Source organism: Gossypium raimondii, chromosome 12, assembly GCF_025698545.1.
Source record: "Gossypium raimondii isolate GPD5lz chromosome 12, ASM2569854v1, whole genome shotgun sequence".
In the NCBI taxonomy this organism is placed as follows: domain Eukaryota; kingdom Viridiplantae; phylum Streptophyta; class Magnoliopsida; order Malvales; family Malvaceae; genus Gossypium; species Gossypium raimondii.
In genome coordinates, this window is record NC_068576.1 from 14466859 (window position 1) to 14487551 (window position 20693).

At 32.8% G+C, this 20693-nt stretch overlaps 1 protein-coding gene across 1 annotated transcript; it reads right to left on the reverse strand.

Annotated features, from left to right (window-relative positions):
* Positions 1 to 13460: 13460 nt before the first annotated feature.
* LOC105800930 (uncharacterized) lies at positions 13461 to 19322 on the reverse strand. The gene is made up of 5 exons (XM_052625196.1): positions 19236 to 19322; positions 15185 to 16368; positions 14170 to 15100; positions 13921 to 14028; positions 13461 to 13583 (listed from the first exon to the last, which is right to left on the reverse strand). Exons 1-5 carry the CDS (start codon positions 19320 to 19322, stop codon positions 13461 to 13463), a joined length of 2433 nt encoding a protein of 810 aa, XP_052481156.1.
* Positions 19323 to 20693: the final 1371 nt, after the last annotated feature.

A 20693-nucleotide genomic window follows, 5' to 3' on the forward strand; every position in this document is an offset into this window, starting at 1 on the left:
CGAATGACTCCTGGAAGATAGAGATATAGATGTGATTGACTAGACTGACAGTACACCGGACTGGACTCAAGAAGAATAGATCTTGAATCCATTTATGAATTTATTCAATTGTGAAGTTTAAAGTGTGGCATACATTAATCTTGAGTGGATGACGGACTATGTATGTGTGTGTTGGAAAATCAGGTTTGGAAAACAAAACGGAAAATAAATTTAGGGAAAAACCAAAATTTAAATTTTTTTTTCAAAACAAGAACTTGGTTGTGATATCTAAAGTACTAAACACTTAATTAAAATTGTACCTTTTTGATTTGTCTAGGATGAATGCTTCGACCGAGTAGTCTTCTCCAGTATCTTCAAGCTCACATGTACCGAGTATGGGTTCGCTTCAAATTAGAAAATTTTTCACAAAAATTACGAGTGGGGTAATTTTGCAATTTTTCTAAAATTTTGGGCTAGGTTATAAATAAGAAAAATATCTCTAAATTATTTTGAAATAATTTCTTTAGAGAATTTTCTCTCTACAACTTTTTCTTGAATTCAAGTGTGTATAAATAATGACCCAAGGCTCTCTTTATATAGGAAGAGTTTAGATAGTTCAACTATGATTAAACTTAATCACTTTAATATTAAATTTAATATTAAATCTTATTAAATTAATATAATATTTATCTACAAGATAAACATTAAATTAAATTTAATATTAAGATAATCACTTTAATATTAATTTAATAAAATATTATTAAGATAAGTATTAAAATAAATTTAATATTAAATCTATTAAAATAATTTTATTTTTGAAATAGTTAATATTAACTCAAATTCTTTAATAGAGTCCTAGTAGGAGTGTAATTCTTCCGCAACTCAACCATCAAAGACCCACCGTTGCGACCATTTTTCGGCCACCGAAATGTTACCGTCGCAGTCGTTGGCACCCCGAGCTAATTTGGTTTTTGCCGGTTTGGTCCGGTTCCAATGACGGCTTGATCGGTCCGGTCCAGCCACCGGTTGAACTGTTGGTCCGACTCGACCAGTTTTTGGGTATTGGTCTCGGTTTTGGGCTCTTAGCCTAATTTCTGATCTTAGGTCAAATTTTCAAGTTCAATTACCCATTAGGCCAATTGCCTGACTTGAAAATTAATTTCCAAAAGTATCATATTAATTTTAATTAATTCGATTAATTTAATTTTATTTGATCAAAATTAATTTACCCGAAAATCACTTAGATTTTTGAAATTAATTTTTCAAGAAAATTCTTTAATCAAATTCTCTAGTTAAACAAATTTTACGATCGCCCAATTGAATTCCACATTGAATAAATCGACTCAATTAAATTATTTCCAAAGTCGTAGAATTTTCTTCTAATTTAAATGCAATCCGATCGAGCTTTTGTTGAGCTAGCGGAGGGACCAATTAGACATATATAATTAGGCTCTAGTAATTGCAATTATGTCCAGAAGCATTGTTCAGATAATTCACAATTACTTAATCATGGAGTCAATCCACAAGAAGTACCATGATTGAAAACTCCTTATTGTATACTCTTTACAAAAGCAATTCATCCAACTGCTTTTCCTAATGACCTCGTCATGTGTGTGTTACCCTCATATGATAACCTTAATTCTTTTGAGTTAAATCTGTTCACTCAATACAATCTTATTTTATCTCATTGTCACCATTGTGTCTTCTTAATGATTAATATGATCACTGTCAATAAATGACTGATAAATTGCTTGTTTTAGAACAAGCAACACGTGACCACGTTCCATATGTATCAATCCACACAATGCCAATGAGAGAATATTGTTAACTTTTTAATTGAGCTATGAATTCCACTATTACTAGTAAAGTAGTGCCATTCACAAGTCATATACCCAACATACAGGCTGTCGACCCAATCATCTTTAGACCATAACCCTCCACTTATATCAAAGCACATGAGTTACATACACATGGTCAGTGGCTAACTCAAGATTTAGGTAAATCACACCATGAATGTCACAAATGAATTAATTCACAAATGGATTCAGAATTAATTCATCTCGGGTCCAGTGCAATGTATCATTCTGTCAATGAATACATCTATTTCTTTACCTGTGGAGTCAATTGCTTCGATAGCCAAGACTAGCCATCTCCTCAATTGGAATTGTAGACGACATAATAATCATTCTTAATATTTGAATCAAATGCTCACTTTGATTCTTTTACATGATTACAAACTCATTTAGATTATCTATTAAAGTACGATGTCTTTCTCGCAATGTAAACGTTTTTACAATGCCACTTATCATCAATTTGAACTTAGACAATCAATGAACTAATATTTGTTTGTCACAATTTCGCTATACATGCAAAATATGAAAGACAAAAATACAAAAGACATAATATGAAATGTGAAATTTGTTTATTTATTCATCTTTCAAATATATAGAAAACAATTACATGTTTACTACAATATGGACACATTTCCCAACAGTGTGACTCGTATACTTTGATGTAAGTAAAAACTTGAGTTCAAATAGATAAAGAAATGAGAGCTGGTGTATTGGGTATACGACTTCTGCAGTATGTAGCGTCATTCACAATAGTGGATTTTATAGCCTGAAATATGAGTAAATGATATCCTCTTATTTCCATTACATGGTTGATGAAAAGTGAACGTGACCACGGGTCGTTCGTCTTTGTGATGAATGACTTGATTACTATTTGATAGTAATTGAATTTTCATGAAGATGTAATGGTTACCATGACATAAAATAGGATAATATTGGGAGAGCAAATTTATCCCAAAGAGATTAAGTATATCTTATAAGGGTAACACATTTATGACAAGGTCATTGTACAAGCATTAGTCGAGTGGCTTTCGTAATGGTATGCTATTGGGGAAAAATCAGTCACAATACTATGGTGGAATGACTTTGTGACTAAATGAGTTTATAATTAATAGACTAAAAGCTGAAACTTAATTATAAAACATTTGAGTTCTAATCGCATGTTGAATCAAATGAACATAAATGATAAAGTTGGATAAATGGGAAAAAATTGGAAATGAATGTGGTTTTCTCCAAAATGAAAATGACCTAGAAATAAATTTATGATTTTTGAATTAAATGAAGTTTGAAAAGGGAATAAATTATTTACTCATAGTGAATTCGTTGAATATAGAAATACTAAATATATTTTCTCATAGATTCTTTTCTTGTAAAGTCATCATGATTTTAATAGAATTAGAAATGGGTTGAGAAAATTATTTAATTAAAAAAATTAAAGATGTTATTTAGGAAATAAAAAAAACAAATATCGAGTTGGATTGAATTATAAAGTACCAGGTTAAAATTTTAGGAAGTGTAATGACCCGATTTCTAGTGGTGTCGAAAAATTTGATTTTAGGACCCCATTTCTGTAAACTGAGCTTGTAAATATTTAATAATAATATTTACAAAATTGAAGATGAATTCAATTTTGGACTGTAACACCCGGATATCCGACCCGATTGTTGGACTCGAGCTACAAAGTGTCACATTCGTTACCGAAGCAACTATGATCAAACTACTATTAATTATTACCTTTAAACATATAAATGTAACTAAAACAAGTGTATCAAACAATACATAATCATTTTTTGGTCTTATACAAGCTCACGAAAGCTCTTTCACTAACCTAAGATCGAAATAGAACAAATTGTAAAAATTTTGAAGTTTTGGGTTGACGTCGTGACGTTACAGGTTCCTCTCCGTGACGCAACTCTCTGTTCAGTGCTCATCGTGACCTCGAGCAATGATGTCACCACTTAGAATTTTGCTTTGTTTCTCGTCGCGACATTAGAGATTCCTCGTTGCAACATGACTCACTATTTAAAAAAAATGACCATTTTGAAACAAGTTCAAAAGACTTGTGTTAACCTATATAATCCCAATCACAACCAAACAAAACTTTTACAACAGTATATAAGGTAGAACATACCAAAACAATACTTCGAAATGACATTAAGCAACTAAGTTCCAAGTTTGACCTTTTTTTATAGAAAACCGAATTAAACCCTAGGTACTTGCCATTTACAATCGAAAGGGGTACATTACAAACTTTGTTGAGTCAAAAACAATCATCTGGATGCTAGCTTTAATTCTCGAGGATTCGAGAATCACCTGAACCTATGCACGGAGAAAAAAAAACCGTACTCTGAGCTATAGGCTTAGTGGTACATTTATAAACCAAAGCTTAAAACATAAGAAGTAGTAAAACATTTCAATTCCATACATGTATATTTATATGCATATAACATTATACTAACTTTCAATTTGGTTACCGTACTTTTCATCATCAAAATTTATACGTAAGTATGCATAAAACCAAATCTTTATTCAATCCAATCCAATTACAACATTAAGCATTCAATATAAATCTTTTCCACAAATAACTTACATCTAATAACACATAATTCACTTTTTAATATCACATTCTTTACTAAATTTTGGATTCTACTGACTCATTCATACCCGTTTAGGCTCCCAGGGTTGGTTCATTTGATTTGTATACTCAACTATGTGATTTCAACGTTTCTTTCACAATTAAGTACGATTCATTCAATGGTATGGATTTGTACACATTTATATCATTCACCAAGTTACATTTTACAATCCCTATTAACTTGACTTGGACTCGAACGGATACTCGGATCATCCATCCAACACACCAAACTGGCATCGAAGTGCATCATCAGATAACCTAAAGTAGGGTAAAGTAGCACATAAAGTGTATTCTGGTGCACAAAGCACATCCTAGCACACAAAGTGCATCTTAGCGCACCAAGTGCATACCTGGCACATGAAGTGCATCCTGGTGCAAGAGGTGCATCTTGGAGCATAAGCGTATAAATCCGTACACAATTCATTCATATGGCATGCCAACTATATCCTACTCAGCATGAATTGTTAATAGGGTATCAAATTTCAATTCCAATTCCAATTTAGTACACATATCAAAGATTTCAATCATATACACTATAATAAATCAATTCATTAACATAACGTATGTATTTCATATCAATCAATACATATTCTAACTCAATTCCATAGCAAAATTCATATTTCAAGCGATTCATACTATTTTATATTTTATTCAATTTAGTCATCTATTATGAGAATTCACATTCAAAATCGATCCAATAACTTATACCATTACTATATACTTACCTCGTTACTCTCGTATGCATGTGATGTGAAAATACAAGCAATTTATATGACTTTAAATTATAAATGTACAAACTAAAATTTTCGGCTACTCATTGATCACTTTCATTTTTCCTCTCCCTCTCGATGATTCCATGTTGTCGTTACCTATGAATAATAATAAAACACATCATATTAACAAATCTCAATAAAAAAGAATCAAATACCAATTTTTAAAATTTTTTGCAAATTATTCAGTTCAGTCCCTAAAATCGGGATAAGCATAACTTTCAATTTAAAGCTTCAGATTAAAATCTAATTTCACCAAATCTCATTAGGGACCCTCTATTTTCTATTCCTACCAATAATTCATGATAGTTTTTCAATTTATTTAATTTGGTCCTTAATGTACCAAACTAATAATTAAGCTTTACAATTTAAAAGGGTTCGCACGTTAAATAGGAGGGTTCGCATGCCTTGCCTGACTTTCCCAAGTCATGTGAACTCGTGTTTAAATGCGATATACAAAGGCACTCACCCGTGGCTCACAATTCATGAAGAGCCTATACCACCTGATTGCCGTTGTCCTTGCTCGTGAATGCACCTTCGCGTTGAGTGGCTTTACATATAACATGAGAATATACAAATTACTAACATTCACAAAGAAGATAATCACCTAACAACAAACAACAACTCCCGACCCTCACAAAACTAGCAAGCTCACCTTGCCTTACTGAAATCTTAAAATTAATTCATTTTAACTCAAATAATAAATCCTCAATTTTCACTTCTTAACATCAGATCTAATGCTTAATTATAGACCTAAGCTATTAATTTCACTCAATTTCATAAATCAACCTTTTTCGGAAAAATCACTTCATTTCCATCTCAAAGAAGAAAATTATTTGATTCATACAGTTTATTTAAGAATTTGTTAAATCCAATTTATAAAGCTCTTAATCATGTCAAAATGAGTTGAAAATCATTTTGAAAACATCACCTAGCTCTCTATTACGAGATTCACTATTTTGATTACATAGAAAATGGCATTCTTTAGATCTTATACTTGTTTTGAGTTATATACGAGAATGGATGCGATATTATATATTTGTTATATAATTATTTTTTACCAAAGTTGTGGTTCTTAGGAAATAGACAGTGGACTATCATATCTATGCAGGGATATATTTTTTAAAATTCATAGAATTCTTGTGAGCCGGAAACGGACATAAGAATTAAATGTAATTTTTCCAAAAGGAGTCCGTGACGAGTAAAAGATATGATGGTGGTGGAAGACTCAAGGAATGACTTGTGGTGAAAAGTTGTGTAATTTTATTTTTCCATTTATTTTTTAGAAGTAGAACCATGGAAACCTTAGCTGACAATTTTATTTTAATGACCTATCTCTTTGTATATCTGCTTTATAATTGTTTATAATATTATGCAATGTTATAATTGTGATATATATATATATATATATATATAAGATGATTCACAGTTGATCGATTAAAAATAAGAAGTGTGGTAATGAGAAAATACATGTGTTGTATTGTTCTATTCACTTCTTTAGGTTATTTAATAACTGTGAGAAGTGTGGTAATGAAAAGGTGCATGTCTAGGATTGGCTCTAGCTAGGAAAGGCTTGGTTTTTAAATGGTCAAATTTGACTCACCTCCTTTTCTTGGGACCCTACGTGGTGTATGATTCTCATTTACTTCTTTGGTTTTTCCCTTAAAAGAAAATATGTGGAGAATCAAAATTATTTGTTTTAAGATTGATTGATTCTTATGAATGGATATTATAAAATTGCCATAGCATGCCATGCATATGTTGGAAGGATGTCATTTAGATTAGGTAAGAATGCCACTAGGACTATTATATGATCATTCTTGAAATTTGGGATAAAAAATACCTTGCATATTTTTAAAATATTGAGTGGGAAAAGGTCATTGAACAAGACCTATGATCTCCATTGGTGGTCCCTAAGTGATAGCATGATAAAGTTTCGAGCTGGTTCCTACCCTGGCTACACCCTAAGGTAAACTTTGTCATGTGGGTTCATTAGATGAGATTTCTTTTTAAGGACAACTAGTCATGCATGACTTTCAGAGAGATTGTCCCAAGATAACTCAAATGAAAACATGTTCATGATGAGTGTTAAGTCAATGGTTACACATAGAGGTAATCATGGGCCGGGCCGAGTTCGGGCAATGCCTGAACAAAATTTTAGGCCCGTTTTCTAGGCCCGGGGCTAGCCTGGCTTGATATATAGGCCTAAAAATTTGTCCAAGCCTAGCCTAAAATTTAATTGCTAAGCCTGAGCCCAGCCCAATCCATATTAAAATTTTAGATTATTTTATTAATAAACAAAATTTAAAATATAATAAATCAAATACATTTAAAAACATAAAAACAAATATTAAAACAATAAAAAAATAAAAAATGATACTAAAACAATTCTTAAAACAATACACAAATTGAAAATACAATAAAAAGTGGTTATATTAAAATAGTAACAAGTTAGAGGTAAAATAATAACAAAATTAATAATAAAACAAATGTTCTACAATATCTAAATAATTTTAAAACGACAACGGAACAACATAATAAATAGCGCGAAACAACAATAAAACACCACAAAAAGCAGCACCAAAATGATATCAAAATAGCACAAAAAACAACACCAAAACAGCACAAAAAACAACACCACTAGCAACACCAAAACAACACCAAAAACCTGCAAAATATAATCAACCAACTAAAATTTCTATACATTAACCAATCAACATATTTAATTTTATAACAAACTATAAATTGTAAGCTAAATTAAATTGTCAACAATTAGAAAGGTAACCTAAAAAGCAATCGAAGAAACATCATCCTCATCGTCCTCATCATTCTTGCAACCAATTTCTAACATGAAATAAGAATAAATAATTAGATAATCAAATTGATAAAATGTTACAAAATTACAACAATAAAACGAGAATAATAATTACCCGTTGAAAATTCCTTAGCTCTCATCCAATCATCAAAACAAACAACAACTTGAACTGTTTTTGGCTTAAGTGAACTCCTCAAAGGTGTGATAACTTTCTTACCCATGCTAAAAGCCGAATCGGAAGCTACAATTGATATTGTAATTGCCAAAAGATCACGAGCCAATAATGAAAGCTCATTATATCAAACTAAACTTTTGCTCCAATAATCCAAAACATCTATTTGACAATTCAACTCAAGCTCATGTTCTTCCAAATAAATGTCCAACTGTGACTTTTCACTCTTAGTGCTAGATTCATTTAAATACCATTTATAATCATCACTCTCATCAAACCAACTACGACTTTTCAATCTTAGTGCTAGATTCATTTAAATACCATTTATAATCACCACTCTCATCAAAATCTCCCCCAAAATCAGCACTATTAACATTGTGTTGATGCAAACTAGAATCAATAGGATTATTATCCGAAACATTAGAACTCCCAGCCAAGGAGGAAGACGTGGATTTGGATTTTTTAACATACTCATTAAACAAGAGTTTAAGATTGCTAAGAATGATTTCAACAAAATCTGAAGCATGAATACCATAGATTGTAGTAAAGCAATACTGCACATAATTTAACTTGTAACAAGGATCTAAAATTACAGCACATGACAATATCAACGAATTCTCAGCCCAATATTTATTAAATTTCTCTTGCATTTTCTTAACCATTGGAGTTAAAAAATAATGAGGACCTTTAATTGTATCAAGCTTGTAATATCCCTAAACCGGGTCTACTAGTTTTGGGTATATTTTTTGGGTTTCAAGCGTGAATTTAGGAATTTATCGGGTTAATAGTAATTTTTTAATTTAATTTAAGAGGTCAATTTTATATAAAATTGATTAAATAATAATTCAAAAAAATAAAAATATATTTGGAAAATTAATTTTAAAGTAATTAAATAATTATTAGTGAAAATAATTAATTTGAGTCAAAAAAGAATTTGAAAAAAAAAATTTTTGGGGGTTAATTTTTATTTTGGTTAATTTTTATTGTAAAATAAGGGAAATTTTGGAGTATTTTTTTGGCAAATAAACCTTTAAATTTAGAATTTTGGAGGGAAAGGATCAATTGGTAAAGTATGGGAAATGTGGGAGTGGCCATTGGACAAATTTCCCAATTTTTAAATTTTTGGTGGGTTGTTTCAGTTTTAAACACAATGCATCTAGCCTACTTTTCACACCATTTACATCAGATTAGAGAGCTATAAAATTTGTTTTCTTTGCATGGTTTTAAAGATCTATCATCAGAGAATAGATTCAACAAATTTCGTTCTCAAAATACTCTCTCTTTTCACCCGAAATTATTCACAAAAGTAGCCAAAAATATTCTGAAATTTCTAAAGATTCTTGAATCATAATTTTCAATCAAAGGATTTAGAATGAATCAAAGGTAATTATCATTTATAAACTTATTTTTATGATGATTAGAAGCATATTTACATGATTTGAGTGATAATTACATGATTTTTTATCAATGTCATCTTTTCAAAAGCTTAAGGTGCTTTAATGGTGGATCTTGAATTTTGAGAGGAAATCCATAAATAAATGGATGTTCCAACTCAAAATGGATATGTTAAAAGGTTTTTGATTTTATTTATCAAGATTAAACATGTATTATAATGTAATTTAAAGAAATTCGAATTTCATCATCTTCATGAACTGATTTTTCAGATTTTTATGAAATTGATTTATGTAAAATTGATGCTTAGTATATGTTTATTTACTCTAATATTGATGTTTGGAAGTGATTAGGAGGGCTGGAGTGATCGATTTTGTGATGGATCGAGTTTTCGACTTCATGATACAAATCTGGTAAGGTAACTTTGGGTGAGAATTTTGTGTAGCCTAGTTGATGAAAATTTGTGTTTTTTATATCTTTTGAAAGGTGGTAATATCTATCTTATCTCTGTTGAAGCTCCGAATCTTGAAAAGGATTGAGCTAATTGAAATTGAAGCTTGGATTTGCTTGGTTGATCACTTGGTTGTGGTTGAGTTAGTTGTGTGGTGAGTGCTATTAAAGGGCGATTTGGTAAATTGACCATCACTTATGCTTAATCGGATGATTAGTTACTGATTGCAAATATTTAATTGAGTTTTGGTTGGTTAATTTTGTAATATTGTTGATATATGTTTAGGTGATGAAATTTTTGTTAAGTGTTGGTAAGTGAGCATCTAGTGATTTTATGTGCTTGATTTAATTGATTATAATGGTGAACTAAGCAAGCATGCTAGAGTTTTTGGTTCATGGTATGTTAATATTTCAATTGATAAATGAACATTGATAATAGGTAATCGGTATGCTAGATTTAATTTGATGTTAAAATGGCTATGTTACATGATTTAGATTGCATTTTGGCACTTTAAATTGAGCACATTATTGAGTGAAATTATGTTATGATTGATTGGTTATATTGGCAGTATAGCATGGTGGATCCAATTGATATAGTTGTCATGCCATAGGATTTCTGAGTATTCACCATATTGATATGTTATTTGTGAGCAATGAGGCTCTAGGTGGACTGATTTGGAGTAGATAAGAGAGCTTTAAGCTTGTGTCTCCACTCAACGGGACTGATTTGAGGTGATATAAGGGAGCGTGTGGCCTTAGCCTGCTCAATTCGGGACTGATTCTGATTCTGATTGAGAGTAAGGAGATCCGTTTATCCGATGTATGATCACCCGATTAAGCCATGATTGTATATGCCAATATAAATGTATCAAATGTTATATGCTGATGCGGTCGTTGAAAGCACCAAAAATATCATATCCCTAATAAATAATGAAAAAGAATAGTAAAAGAGAAGTAGGGTCAAATCCTCAGGGACTGGATTTGCACAATGTCTTGTTTCGTGAAATCCCAGGCAGAATCTTGCCCAAGAAAACCTCCGTACCTAGAAAAAAATAAGAAAATAACAGAATTAAAGGTTTGGATCTTGAAACAAAAAATAAAATAAAAACAAAATTAAGAATATTGAATTGAAAATTCGAGAAATTAAAAATAGAGTTGAGAGAAAGAAAATTCTTATGGGAGGTTCCAGCCTCCAATTGTCTCGTTCCGCCTTGGGTTCAATCCTCGGCTTTTAGGTGATCCTTCCCAAACCGAATAAGCCAGTTATAGTGGAAGAGGACGCCTACGACCACCAGCTCCAAAGATTTAGACTTACGATTTAGTGGAACCTGACTCTAGCCAACAATCCTTCTGTGGGATCGTTTTGTGCTAGATCAACACTTCTCAATGGCGAATCCCACGCCATTTTGTCTCTTGGGCTCGCAAACCTCTGACGCAGTAAGCTAACGAATTGACTGTGCAACCTTCCCAAAACATACAAAGCAGCTGCCTTTGCATACGTTGAAAAGCTTACTTCTTAAGGGACATGGATGAAAGCGTCAGCCCCGTAGTGCGGAGAAATGATGACTACTCGGTGAGGAGGCTAAGTACGGACTCTAAGTCTCAAGAACCCTTTTTGGGGAATATTGACAACCTTCAGCTAGATGGGTTTAGTGGCTTATGGTTGTGGTGGAAAAGAAAATAAATATAATAAAAATGGAGATTTTATTGAAAGGAAATATGCGAAGAACAAAAGCCTAGATTTTTGGGGAGAGAGTGTTTACAGAAAAAGATGGATCTTTTTTGAGTCACTTCACCCTCTATTTATAGTGCTAGGGGAGATAGTCTAATCCTACTTAAATTCCCAAAAGATAAATACATTTAATTTAAGATAAATAAAGATAAATAAAATAAAATCCTAAAATTAAATAATTCTTAATATTAATTATCCTAATATAAGTAAAAATAGAGTCTGATAGAATAAAATCTCTTCTTTTTGCATTTCAACCCTTATGTCCTCCATGCTTGCACTTTTGGCACCAACTTTTCCTTGTGTCGTACATTGGCCCATTTTATCTCTAAATTCACGCTTTTGGCCCTTAATTTTGCTTTTGCCTCAAATTTAGTCCATATGAGGTAAAAGATCATAAATATCTCAAATTAGCAGGATCATACTCAGAATAAATACATAATTAATACATAAAAATACGTTTTTCTAGAGTGTTATTAAATTCTCCCTACTTAGCCCATGCTTGCCCTCAAGTATGGTTCCTATCTACTGTGAAAGTTAGATTTTGCAATAAAAGAAATACTACTCCAAAGTTTTATAAAAATCAGTCAAAAATGCATATGAAAAATAAAGAGAACCCTAAGCTTGCTTTAAGTAAAACAGAAAAATTTTCCAATTAATACACACAAAAATTAGAATCAACTTGAATTATTTAATGAAAATTAGGTAAATTGTCAAACTACCAAGACACCCTATTTGTTTCCTCCTTTAGTCCCCAAATTATATTTTTTTTCTTTTTATTTATTTATTATTTATATTTTTTATGCTTTAGAAATATACTGAACTTTTTGACGCGAAGAGAGATGACAGCTAAGCACCCCACATCGGTTACTCAGCCCAGTAGACTCCTAATTATATATTTTTTCTTAAGAACACATCGAACCTTGTGACGCGAAGAGAGATAACAGCCAAGCACCTCACCCCGATTACTCAGCCCAACATGTTCTTAAAAATTAATTCCGGTTAGTGGAATTTTACCTAACACGTCACACAACCTTTTGATGGGAAATAGGATGACAACCCAAGCACCCTACCCCGGTTACTCAGCCAGTCATGTTTTTAAGCTGCACTCATAAGCATGGAAACATTAAACGACATTTTATTAATAACTTTTTTTATGAGGACTTTAGAGAAAAACAATCAAATGTCAAAAATAAGTTTCAGTAATTACCTTAATAGTCATGAACATATTTTAGCATTCAAACATATTAAGTGTCCACTTTGTATTAAACTTGATCAATTTTACGAAAAGTAAGATAAAGTTAACTCTATGAATCACAATTATTTTTAGCCTAATAAGAATAAAACAGTGGAGATGACATCAATTATGGAAAATCCGTAATTTCCTCAGAAAACAAGAATCATGCTTGTAGGTAAAATAGTAGGAAATTCTTGGTAAAAATCTTGGGCATGAAAAGAGGCAGGAGATTCTAAATAAATATGGACAAAATGGATCCTCAAGCAGTAACACTAGCCAAAATAATCACAACAACAACAACAACAACCAAAATCACATCAGAAAATTACAGTAATAACGAAGAGTACCTCCCCCTACTGAAAGCACATTGTCCTCAATGTGGATGAAAAGAAATAAATACGTAGAAAAGTTGAGAAAAAATCCCTGTGTTGTTACTGTCGATCGCATATGATGGCAATGAGCTCGATCAGTTGCTGGCCAAAGGTTTCAAGTCGGGCCTCAATACGCTGTAAGCGTTGCTCAACAGTTTTCTTCGCATTTTCGCTCTGTTTTATCTAAGCAAAAGAAGAAAAATTTATTAATATCCAAATAAGTAATAAATAATAAAATAAAATAAAGTAATAAATAAAGTAAAGAAAGAAAGAAATAATAAATAATAAATAATAATAATAAAAATTGGGTTGCCTCCCAACAAACGCTTGTTTAACGTCTTTAGCTCGACGCCGTTATTGGTTCTATGGTGGTTCCAAATGGATTTTCTCAACCGTGGGCTTGAAAATTCTCATAAAACGGCTTCAATCACTGGCCATTGACTACGAACCACTTTCCAGATTCTTTACTCTCTGAGAATAACTTTAACACGGAGTTATAAAGTAAAACTTTTTGTCTTACCGAAAAATGCTTCTGAGTTATTCTCTTATCGTGAAACAACTTTGTCTTATCTTTATAAATGCGAGCATTCTCGTAGGCATCATTGCGAATTTTTTCTAACTTTGGTTCCTGTATAACAAAAGGTAACAGTTTAGTATTTGGAGATAATAACTCATTAACAAATTCAAATTCATCAAGTTTAGAATTATCTCCATAAATTGACTTAAAATTCTCTTCCACTAAAGAGTCAATTATGTCGATGCAATTTACGCTCAAGATTTCGCTGGGATGGCTAATGGCGTCGTAGACATTAAACTTTACAATCTCCCCATTAAACTCCATCATGAGAGTTCCACTTCGAACGACAATTTTAGTATTAGCTGTACTGAGGAATGGTCGACCCAGCAGGAGATTTGAAGATCCAGGAGTGTTATCCTCCTCCATTTTGATCACATAAAAATCTACAGGGAAAATAAGCTCGTTAACTTTTACCAGAACATCCTCGAGGACTCCTTCTGGATGCATAATGGACTTGTTCACCAATTGAATGATAACACCTGTTTTTGTTAAAAAACCCGTGCTAAGTGATTCATAAATAGAATACGGCATTACATTTATAGAAGCCCCTAGATCACACATAGCCTTCTTAATTCCCAGATGGCCTATTTTGCATGGTATTGCAAACATGCCCCTATCCTTGCATTTTGTCGACATTTTCTGCTGTAACACTGCAGATACATTCTCACCAACATTCACCCTTTCATTTCCTATTAATTTTCGCTTGTTGGTGCAAAGCTCTTTAAGAAATTTAGCATACTGCGGTATTTGTTTGATGGCGTCCAACAGCGGAATGTTGATCTCGACATTCCTAAATGTTTCGAGGATTTCCTTGTCCTTTTTATCTCTTCGACACTGGTTGAATCGTTCTGGAAATGGAGGTTGAATTTTTGACAATGGAGGCTTCGGTCGGACCTTTTCGTCTTTTTCGAGTTTTTCTTGGGCGATTTCTTGGCCAAGATTTCTGTCAGGAATTGGTTCCAGTACCTTTCCGCTCCGCAACGTTACTGCATTTACATTTTGTCTAGGGTTTGGTTCTGTTTGTGACGACAGCTTCCCTTGAGAGGTCAATTTCTCGATCGATGTGGTCAACTCTCTGGTGGACGCGGGAATCCTTCGTCTCTTTTTGGAAATTAAGAGTTTTCTGTTGAAAATCAAGAACATTAGCTGCTAACTTATTGACCATGGTTTTAGAAAATTACCTGAACCTTGCGGCTGTTGTGGAAACCGATTTTGGTATGGCTGGTTATTTCGTGGATTGGCCCCATAACTTAAGTTAGGATGGTCCCTCCACCTTGGGTTGTAGGTATTAGCGTAGGGGTCATATCGCCTTTCTGGCAGCCCAGGGAAATTTCCCACAGCATCCAGATGGGCCATGGTATCATCATACAAACTGGGACATGCATCAGTTGCATGATCAGGTGTAGCACATATTCCGCATAATCGGGCTGTCTTCGCTTTTTCTGCAAGAAGAGAATTCATCATATTAGTAAGTCTATCAACTTTATCCTCTAAGGTTGAATTACTTAGCTGGTGAACCCTTCTAGGGGGTTTAGTATTGGCTCGGAACTGTTGAGAATTTGCAGCCATCATGGAGATCAAGTCTCTCGTTTGTTGGGGAGTCATGTTGACCAATGCTCCTCCACTAGTGGCATCTACCATATTCATCTCCATGGGCTTCAAACCTTCGTAAAAGTATTGGAGGAGAGATTTCTCCGTCATACCATGTTGTGGGCAGCTTGCACACAACTTCTTAAACTGTTCCCAATAATCGTAAAGGGACTCAGCTTCTTTTTGCCTTATTCCAATGATCTCTCTTCTTAGCTCAGCTGCTTGAGACGTTGGAAAAAATCTGTTTAGAAACAAACAAGATAGATTAGCCCAAGTTGTAATAGATCCAGGGGATAAATAAAATAACCATTCCTTAGCGGAATCTGCTATGGAGAAAGGGAAAGCACACAATTTAATCTGATCCTCAGTTACCCCCTGAGTTTTCATGCTAGGACAAACCATATGAAACTCTTTCAGATGCTTGTGGGGATTTTCATTTTGCAACCCATGAAAAGTTGGCAGTAACTGGATTAAACCTGACTTCAACTCAAAATCAGTATCCACAGTATGATATGCGAGGCACAATGGCGGTTGTTCTATCGGAGCTTTGGCTAGTTGCCGAATCGTTTGAGCCATTGGTTGGTGTGCTAGATTCGGGTTTTCGTTAACCCTAGCGTTAAGCACTTCTTTTGGTGAGCCGACTTCTACTTTTTCGCTTTCAAGTGTTCGAGCAGGGTTTTCATTGACCCTAGACTCAACTTCGTCGTCGACTTCGATTTCTGGCAGTGGGTTACTTTGAGTTCCAACCACCGCTGACTGATTTTTCTGTAACTTTGTCTCCTTACGATTGGCTCTAGCAGTCTTCTCAGTTTATGAATCGAACGCAAGAATACCTAGAGCAGGTCTGGTCATAAGAAACAAAAAACAAGATTAGTACGTTGCCAGTCCCCGACAACGGCGCCAAAATTTGATGTGCTCATTGAAAGAACCAAAAATATCCTATCCCTAATAAAAAATGAAAAAGAATAGTAAAAGGGAAATAGGTCAAATCCTTAGGGACTAGATTTGCACAATGTCTTGTTCTGTGAAATCCCAGACAAAATCTTGCCCAAGAAAACCTCCGTACCTAGAAAAAAAATAAGAAAATAACAGAATTAAAGGTTTGGATCTGGAAAAGAAAAATAAAATAAAAATAGAATTAAGAATATTGAATCAAAAATTCGAGAAATTAAAAATAAAGTTGAGAGAAAGGAAATTCCTATGGGAGGTTCCAGCCTCTAGTTGTCTCGTTCCGCCTTGGGTTCAATCCTCAGCTTTTAGATGATCCTTCCCAAACCGAATAAGCCAGTTATAGTGGAAGAGGACACCTACGACCACCAGCTCCAAGGATTTAGACTTACGATTTAGTGGAACCTGACTCTAGCCAACAATCGCTTCTGTGGGATCATTTTATTCTAGATCAACGCTTCTCAATGGCGATTCCCACACCATTTTGTCTCTTTGGATCGCCAACCTCTGACGCAGTAAGCTAATGAACCAACTGTGCAATATTCCCAAAACATACAAAGCGGCCGCCTTTGCATACGTTGAAAAGCTTACTTCTTAAGGGACATGGACGAAAGTGTCAGCCCCGTAGTGTAGAGAAATGATGAATACTCGGTGAGGAGGGTAAGCACGGACTCTAAGTCTCAAGAACCCTTTTTGGGGAATATCGACAAGCTTCGGCTAGATGGGTTTAGTGGCTCATGGTTGTGGTGGAAAAGAAAATAAATATAATAAAAATAGAGATTTTATTGAAAGGAAATATAAGAAGAACAAAAGCCTAGATTTTTGGGGAGAGAGTGTTTACAAAAAAAGATGGATCTCTTTTGAGTCGCTTCACCCTCTATTTATAGTGCTAGGGGAGATAGTCTAATCCTACTTAAATTCCCAAAAGATAAATATATTTAATTGAATAAAAATAAAGATAAATAAAATAAAATCCTAAAATTAAATAATCCTTAATATTAATTATCCTAATATAATTAAAATAGAGTCTGATAGAATAAAATATCTTCTTTTTGCATTTCAACCCTTGTGTCCTCCATACTTGCACTTTTGGCACCAACTTTTCCTTGTGTCGCACATTGGACCATTTTATCTCTAAATTCACGCTTTTGGCCCTTAATTTTGCTTTTGCCTCAAATTTAGTCCCTATGAGATAAAAGATCGTAAATAGCTCAAATTAGCAGGATCATACTCAGAATAAATACATAATTAATACATAAAAATACGTTATTCTAGAGTGTTATCATATGCTAAATTGATGATTATATGCCATTATTAATTATGATTTTGATACATGGTTGAGCATATGACATTGAACTATTATAGATTGATACTGTGATTGAAAATTTGTATTTGATTGGTTTCAATTTAAGCATGATTTGGCTGATAATTTACTCATCATTTTATTTACATTCACTGAGCTTTTGTAAGCTCACACCCTCACATTCATGTAGATAACCAATGGGATTGAGGAGCTGAGGAGCTAAGCAAGAGAGTTCCAAAAGATTAAGGCTTGGTAGAGATTTAGTTACACATTTTAGAGATGTTAATTGGGCATTGTGGAACTTCCGGGACTTAGTTTAATTTTGGTTGTAATTGGACTTGGAAATTGGACATTTTTAATCTTGGATGGTTTTATAATATCATATATGCATGCTTGAGTTTTATTATTGAATAATTTACGGTGTATTGTTGCTTGATAGTACGGTGATTGATAACGCGGTGTGTGGGGCATGATGTTTACACTAACAATTGTTTAAATGAAGTTTTCGTGGAATGGTTTGCTAGCGACTAAGGTACGCCACTTGTTTGAAATCACCGGTGGTTGATATGCATGTAATTGAATGTTTAATTCTATTTAATAGAGGCTTAATTGGTGTTAATAAATTCAATTGAAGGTGTATGAATATTTATGATATTTAATTGTAGCTAAATCGAGTTTAATTAGCCATTAAAATACTCAAAATTGGGTTTAAAATCGAATATTTTGCACAAAAAAAACTACAGTGGACTGTTGGTGGTTTGAATTCTGATCTTTTTAAATTGGTTCTCTAGTCTGTTTAAATTACAAGTTAGTCTTGTAACTTGATAGGTCTAATTAGAGCCTGAAATGATAAGGAAACTTAATAAAATTTTAGGGTTAGACTTGTAATAGATAAAATTTGTTAGAAACACACTCAATTTAATATTCGGGTATAGTACTAATAGTTTGAAATTGTTACGATTTAGTCCTTAATGATAAAACTTGAATTAGACATAGAAAATAAACTCGGATTAAGCTGAAATTTTTAGGGCTTAGATGAATTGTCTAAAAGCGGATTGGTAAATGTATAAATCTAAATTTGGGTTAATTTAACCGTAGGTGATAAAATGACAATAATGCCTGAGGTTAAATTACTTATAAAAAGTTTAAAATTGGTTCACAAATTGCTTCCGCATTAATAAACAAGTAATAAATAGATAAGATTGAGGTGTTATAAGGTCGGGGTGTGTCTTGGGAGGTTATTAGTTGGAGAGTCACTTAGGCGGCTAATTTAACGCTTCAAATTTGGGCCGGTCTATCCTGGTCAGGTTTTGGGTGTCACAAAGCAAGACTTGTGAACCTTTTAAACTCCTCCAAAATAAAGATTGGTCGTTGGATAATTAGAACAAAAAAAAACACAAGTCACATCATAAAATACTTTCAAAAATTTGCAAAGAATAGCAACGTTTCTCCACTCCTCATTAGAAAGTGCAAATATTTGATAATCTTTATCCCATTGGCCCATATAATCGAGCACATCTTTATAGTAAAGAGAAGATTCAAGCATCAAATAAGTAGAATTCCTTCTCACACACACATCTTGACAAACTTTTTGGTCACATTCAAATGAAAACTTTTGTTGGCCACATCATAAAATATTTTCCTACGAATTCCTGACTTTGTTATGCACTTAATTCCATTTTGATGTTACCAACAACATCATCAACAAGTTCTAAACTAGCTTTAACTATAAGATTCAATATATGTGCACAACAACTAACTTGAAAAAAAACACCATTACACAAAATAGCTCGGTTCACACGAAAACGATTTTTAAGACAAGAAACCCTAACATCATTATAAGAAGCATTATCCAAAGTGATGCTAAAAATTTTGTTGTCTATACCCCATTGAGATAAACACAAAACAAGCTCATCCGCTATGTTCAAACCATCACACGGTGGAAATAAAGCTCTAAACCTTATGATTCTCTTTTGTAGCTTCCAATCCTTGTAAACCCAATGAGCAGTAATGTAAATATATTCATCATTAGTATGCTTTGAGTTCCAATTATCAGAAGTTAGACAAATTAAACCAAGTGTGTAACAGCCCAATTTTCAGTGATGTAAAAAAATAGTAGTTCGAGGCCACCAAATTTGGCGAGTAAGTTTCGCAAATATTATTATTTAATATTTACGAGTCAAATATGGTTTTAAAAAGATTTTTGAAATAATTTGTGTTTTATAACGATTTATTAGGTCAAGTGGTTTTAGAAAGTAAGGTATCGGGACCTCATTTCTATAAACTAAGCTGTAAATAGTTTTACGGAGTGTCATTAAGGTAGTATTAAAGGTTCGTTGAAAAATTTTAATGTTTCTATAGTTAATTAATTAAAAAAGACTACATTGAAAAAGGTGTAAAACTTGTTAATTATAATAATTAAGTGATTAAATGGCTTGATTAATAAAAGAAGAATGTCTTAAGTAATAAATAAACCTAAATTAAAAGATGAGGCGGCATCGATGAGAAAATAATAAAATAAAATGACTCAATGGCAAAATGGTAATTTTGATGAAATTAAAAGTAAAACAAATTGAATTTAAAGGTTTTTTTAGACATTTCTTCTTCAATTTCTAGCCAAAACAGCCATAAGAGAGAGAGATTAAGTTGGTTTTTCATATTTTTGCTTCATGTGATTTCAGTTCTTACCCGTTTCTTGTAATTTTTATGTTTGTGAGATTGTTATAATTAGGTCCAACTAAACCATACCTTTTTTATTTTATTAAAATTTTGGAATTTTAATTGATAAATATTAGATGTTTTTGATGAATAACATGGATTTAGAGCTTTGATTGTGTTGTATGATGATTTTATAAAGTGATTTTGTTAAATATTA

Bases quoted from the DNA above. Each gene is read 5' to 3' on its own strand.
- LOC105800930 (XM_052625196.1), bottom strand. From the start codon at position 19,322: ATGGGCCAATGGGATAAAGATTATCAAATATTTGCACTTTCTAATGAG. The intron at 15,101-15,184 runs GTTTCCACAACA...GATTTTCAACAG, and splicing joins AACCAGCCATACCAAAATCG to AAAACTCTTAATTTCCAAAA. The intron at 14,029-14,169 runs GTAAATTGCATC...TTTGTTATACAG, and splicing joins ATCCCAGCGAAATCTTGAGC to GAACCAAAGTTAGAAAAAAT.